This window comes from Styela clava, chromosome 14 (genome assembly GCF_964204865.1).
Source record: "Styela clava chromosome 14, kaStyClav1.hap1.2, whole genome shotgun sequence".
NCBI lineage: Eukaryota > Metazoa > Chordata > Ascidiacea > Stolidobranchia > Styelidae > Styela > Styela clava.
The window spans coordinates 10,831,704-10,837,703 of NC_135263.1; the positions used below are offsets into that span (position 1 = coordinate 10,831,704).

Here is a 6,000-nt window from a genome sequence, read left to right on the forward strand (position 1 = left end):
CTTTATTATGGAGTTTTCAAAATAAACTGTCTGTCTATCTTCAGCCAGTATTGGTACATTCAAATTTAATGTACCTAGTATGACAATTAATATGCACCTGTAATATCTATATTTACACCATTCCAAAACTAACAGTCGTGCCTGTTTTCCGTACTTTCTCACGTTTGCTTCATCATTGTAAGGATTGGTTAGACCTAGGATTGGGTTTAATTTGTCTTTTCGTTTTTTTTTTTATGGTAATTACCAAGGCCCTTCAAATTGAATCAACATACCTTCATCAAAAACTTAGGCTTATATCTAAAAGTATATTTCATATTTTATCATTGTTTTATAGATGATATTGACAGCTCATAAACATAAGTAATGGCTTCCGACACAGACAAAGAAAGAGGTGGTTGCGTTGAATGTATGAGATATGGATTCATCATTCTCAATAGTGCTTTCTTCTTGGCTGGGATTTTATTAGCTCTTCTTGGTACATGGTTTTACGCAGTACCTGCGAATGAAAACTTAACTGCAATTGTCATGGATGAAAAAAATCAGCAGGAATTCAGAAATGCCTTAGTGCTTGTCATAGGCGTTGGTGTCGGTTCTTGTCTATGCGCATTTATAAGTTGTTGTGGTGCTTTTGCACAAAGCAGATGTATTCTAATCACAGTGTTTTCAATGGACTGTCTTCTCTTTGTTACTGAGCTTGTGATAGTTGGATTCGGTATTGTGTATTTGGGGGTAATAAATATTGGAATTGTTGATCGAATGACTGAAACACTTGCCTTGAATTATGTGGGAGATTATGGTTTTAATCAAGAGTCATCTGCCTGGAGAGAGACGCAAATGTCATTTTCTTGCTGCGGAATAAACACTCTGGAAGGTTTTAGGAACCACACAAACATTGAATATGGAAATCTAACTGGTTCTCTATGGTACAGGAACAATGAAAATAAAACGATTCATCCATGGCCTGACAGCTGCTGTGAAGTGGCAAAAAAAGATGGAACACATGGTAATCAAGTATGCTCCGTAGAAAGAAAAACGTATCTTAATGAAGTGGGCTGTGCAAGCGGTGTTGAAGGCTTTTTACAAAGTCACATTTTACAGATGATTGGTATTACTTCTCTTCTAGTGCTGTTAGAATTCTTTGCTGGAATATTGGCCATCAGACTATACAAAGATTTGATTGCCAACCAAGTCCAACTCCTTAATAACGTGGTGCCAGTCGCTTGTAATGGAGGATATGACAAATTTGGTAACGTCATTGACTAACTGTGAGTCAACGAACTACATTAACCGTTTACTCTATATTTAGACCTCACAAGAAATTTTTTCATGCTACAAAACAGGAGTGTGCAACAGGCAACCCCCTGGCCTCGCCTCGACCTTAGTGAGGCGCTTATCAACCAACACTCAAGATTTTTCCCCATCAAGCATAAAATCCTATACAGACAGTTTATGTAAACGGCGCTCACATGGTTAAAAAAAATTTTCAGCGCTAGTCAGTGCATTAAACCTTTTTTTTCAGTTTTGCCAGGCGCCTTTATTACTGTAATTCGTTTCGAACTTGGAAATTTTGTGGCCTACCGACGAAAAATGTTGCACACCCCTGCTTTAATAATAACTTAATCAATGCCGACAACAGTTTGCTTATATTAGCAATATGCATCTTCGAAATAGTCAATCATGTTACTAGAATTTAAGATATTTGCACTGCTCGATAATGAACCCAGTAACCTGAAGCTTATTGTCCACAGTTTTATTTGTTTTTCATTTCATTGTCTCCAACAAGCAACAATTTGATTAATTCAAATTATTTTTAGCATAATCATAAAATATTAAACAAGCTACACCGACTACAAAGTAATGTTTGTGTATTTCCTCTCAGGCTTGGAGGAGCCGCCGAGTAAGACCATCGGATTCTAAAAAAAATTGTTGATTCAGCATAGAAACTACATTTTATAGTAAAATTTGACCTATGCATATGTAAACCTTGCCATGCAGTGATGCATAATTTGTATATATTCTTACTTATATTCTCTGTGCAATCTCTATTTTATACAATCAAACAATCTTGATCATTTTGAAAATATGCAATAAACTTTGATTGACCAATTTGTCTCATTGTCTGTGCTTTTTTCTACTCTGGTGATAGAAGAAAAACAACTCAATGCTAATTTGTGTGTATTGTTATCAGTCTTGAATAGAAGTGTTAAAGATATCACAATAGAAGATACATGGAATGAAAGTTAGAAAAACAAGAACAGCCTGGAAATTACCTAGCAAAAAAATATATTGCAGGTTGTGAAAAGGAATTCTGCCATACCATTTCTTACATTGGAGAAAATAATTTTATCAGACGCCAGATATACCTTTGAGGGTATTGTAATGCCTTCTTCCATCCAAATATAGCATGGATTCACCATATGTTCTTGGCATAACTGTGGGAAGGTTTTCATTATCACATGTAAAAGAAAAGTTAAAAGTGTTGCAAGTAGTACTGACACCTGTATGTGGGTCCATAACTTCAGCATGTGCTCGGATGTGAAAATCCTTACCCTGAGAAAAGCATACTTGGGATGATATAAGCAAAAGTGATCCAATTTGCACCGGGCAACGAAATAAAATATCATCCACAGCTGTGACATGAGGTCTTGTTTTAGAAAATATACAAGCATTCGCCCATGCAAGTTCGAAACCTGTGCGCATAAGGAAACCACCAAAAATTTTATTGTGAATGTTGCGCTTTTCAGGAAAACAAATAATTGAATTTTTCAGTTTTGTATCTTCCATCCACACACAATCTTCTGGCAGCTGTCTTCCTCGAAAAGACATAGTCTTTGTGTCTAATGTTTGTAAAAATAAGTCATGTACAACTTGTCTTTCTTCTTCTTTTGGGGGATATTTCAAAAGTGAATACTTCGCCTCTTCCAACCGTTCAATTTTATGTTTTTCCCCTTCCTGAAATAAAGCTTTGTCTTTGGGATCTTCCATTAACAGAGGGTAAACTATCGCAGAACGATTTAACGGATCTCGTGCTACCATAACGAATGTTGCATCAATGATAGGTTTTGCCAATTGAGTCAACCACATCTTGATTTCCATGGAGCTTTTCCCTGTCCATGTCACATGACCTTTAAGTAATATATCTGCCTGAGATTCCAAGCAATGATTGTGAATTTTTATTTCATCAACCATTGCTGTAACAATTGACAAAGGACTTTCCCCTGTCTTTGATGAGTAAGGATTATTATGTAGATAACTGATGTGTACTGCAAACGTATCCAAATTTTCCAACAACTGTCCAAGTCTTACATTATCATATAATCCTTTGTATTTTTCCCGTATGACAGGATCTGACAAGGGTACAATAGCTTCATAATAGCTATCTTGCATCCGACGGGGCATCAAATCACTCTGAGTCTGTGGCAGAGAAGCTGCAAGTTTTTCCCTATATTCTTCACTTTTAATCCATGCTGAGCTTGCGCCGAGCGTTTGCTGCAACTGTGTCCTAATCTCTTGAATTGTTGGTATTGCTGCACATTTTTTACTGGATGACGAGACTTTCCTATAGCTTGTCCTAAGTACTGACTTGGTAATTATAGCAATCAGTCGTCGGACTTCCATCTATTACGCTAATATGCTAGTGGCTAGTGCAATATCTAACTTCTAACAAAATTTCAAAATTCGTAATCAGACACCCCTATAATATTCTATGAGTGTCCAAAGGCGAAATAGGGTAACAAAGGGGCAGAATGGGGTCAATGTGTGTTATTCTTGAAAATAAATTTAAAATAAGACACTTTCTTATTTTCGGGGAAACCCGGTGTGGTATCTAGTCTAGAATTTATCGAATATTTCCGAAGTAAACATCTCTCTGATCTTATCTAGAATACGGGTATCTGCGACTGGAATTATTTTTTGCCGTGGAAGGATTTAAAGGCTCTCCACAGTTTGTATAGTGTGTCCTTAAAATAAATGAATATATTAAATACAGTATATGTATTTTTCCATGTATAGTAATCGGCTTACTATGAGTTTTCTAGTTGTGCACCAATTACTAGCGCCAAGGCAAAACCTAACGTCTGCTATAATTTGCGTATCAATCAAATAAGTAAGATAAGATAAGTTTATTTCGATTCCATAATCAGCATAAAAGGAGATTTAATGATTGATAAAAACAAATAAAATAAAAACTGATTATGAAAGCAGAAGAGAAAACGAAACCTTGGATGAGGTTTAAAACGTACAGAATATAAGATGGAAGGTTTTTGTCAAAAAGAAGTGGTACGTGTTCACACACACTCACAACCACAGGGATATAACAAAGTTAGAAAAAATAGAGAAGCTTTAGATAAATTATATTGTACACAAAAAATAAAAAGAATTAAAATAAAAAATAAGAATTAAAATAAAAAATAAGCTTGACCATTTTGATAATTTTATGAAAGTTTCCAAATTGAATACAGATTTTGTAAATAAGGGTGAACAGTATCTAATATAAGACATAAAAAAATATTTCGTTAAGGGTATTATAGTTGGGTGCATGAAGAGGTAGGCTAAACCGCTTCATTCCCCAATGAAGAGCCAAAATATTACCAAATTGTAGTCTAGTAGATAACATCAATTATTAAATGCTACTGATTACAGTTTAAGTAAAATAGAATGAAATTAGGGTATTGATACTGAGGTAGGTATTGAAATATATTGGTTATGAGGGATGTGAGCCAGGATAGGTGACAAATATACTAACGTAGTGAGTTTATAGTGACACATCATTTATGAATTTTAATCACAAATGCAGATTTAAAGTTGTGCGTTCTCGTGTTTGGGATATCTGATCGAAATAATGTTCTCTGTAAATACTCTTTGGTAGCGTGTAATTAAAAAACATCGTATATACATTGATATTGATTACATATTATTAGAATATCGAGAATTTCAAATATCGGTATCGGTGCTTGACAAAAATGATCTGCGCATGTCCCATTAGGCCGAGAGTCTCGTGCGCTCAGTGAGTGTCTCATTACGGTCAGCAAATATATTCAGTGCATTATACTTTTATCTAGGTTTTTTATTTTTGACAGGTATTCAAAATCGAGTATCACTGTAAACTTTTGACTACGTAGGCGACATGTTGTTTGTGGAATCGATACAAAAAGAGAACCGTTTTTTTATTTTTATTCCACCACAGGATATGACTCGCAAGCATGGAGATCAAACAAATTTTAGGAAAAATAATGTTATTTGATGGTAAATATCAGAAAGAACTGTTGCGTAATAATTGAAATTTGAAGCAATCGATCGGACACCTTTTACCCAGGTTTTTTAAGCTACCTTATAAACATTTACTCATTTTGTTATTTTAAATGTTTGTTTTTCGTTATATTTTCAAAGTTTAGGTTTATTTCAGGAGTCATTTCTTTCTCGGAAGTCTTCTAGTTTAGTTCCAATTATTGAAAACGGCCCCGAAAATAAGACTGGTTCTTATTTCAATTTTCTTCTGAAAAACAACACTAGGGCTTATTTTCGGGGATGTCTCTTATTTTCATTTATCAAAAACAAAATTATAAATTAGAGAATTACGAGATTTTCAATCATACAAAATATGAAAAGCGATACCCATGGCACATTTTTAGTCAAAATAACTGCAAAACATAGATTATCAATCATTTAAAACGTGTAGGAGAGATTTCTTGTTATCGACTAAGTAAAAAAAGTTCGCGGTATTGACTAGGTCTTATTTTAAGAAGAGGGCTTGTATTGAAATAATTTTTTAAATTTGGGCTAGGTCTTATTTTCTGGGAAACACGGTACTAAGCTTCGAAAATAAACTTTCAGCACGCGCCTCGCAAATATACCCCTGAAATAAGCAATAAAAACTTTGCAATGGAGTAGCGTGGAAAAATTTTGTTTGGAGTAAAGACTCGGGAAAGTATCAGTTGTGGCCCTACATTTCTGTGGACTTCTGAATACATACTATTATCGAATGTATGCACCACTCGAGGC

General features: G+C 34.8%; 2 protein-coding genes across 2 annotated transcripts; one reads left to right on the forward strand and one right to left on the reverse strand.

Annotated features, from left to right (window-relative positions):
- Window positions 1-309: 309 nt before the first annotated feature.
- Window positions 310-2,106, forward strand: LOC120340900 (tetraspanin-18-like). Its single transcript, XM_078119681.1, has one exon. It carries the CDS (start codon window positions 364-366, stop codon window positions 1,261-1,263), a length of 900 nt encoding a protein of 299 aa, XP_077975807.1. The 5' UTR covers window positions 310-363; the 3' UTR covers window positions 1,264-2,106.
- Window positions 2,107-2,158: 52 nt separating this feature from the next.
- LOC120340899 (acyl-coenzyme A thioesterase 9, mitochondrial-like) lies at window positions 2,159-3,744 on the reverse strand. Its single transcript, XM_039409293.2, has one exon. The coding sequence runs from the start codon at window positions 3,616-3,618 to the stop codon at window positions 2,347-2,349; it is 1,272 nt and encodes a 423-aa protein (XP_039265227.2). The 5' UTR covers window positions 3,619-3,744; the 3' UTR covers window positions 2,159-2,346.
- Window positions 3,745-6,000: the final 2,256 nt, after the last annotated feature.

What these genes read in the sequence shown, in the direction of transcription:
- LOC120340900 (XM_078119681.1), top strand. Translation starts at nt 364, where the DNA reads ATGGCTTCCGACACAGACAAAGAAAGAGGTGGTTGCGTTGAATGTATG.
- LOC120340899 (XM_039409293.2), bottom strand. Translation starts at nt 3,618, where the DNA reads ATGGAAGTCCGACGACTGATTGCTATAATTACCAAGTCAGTACTTAGG.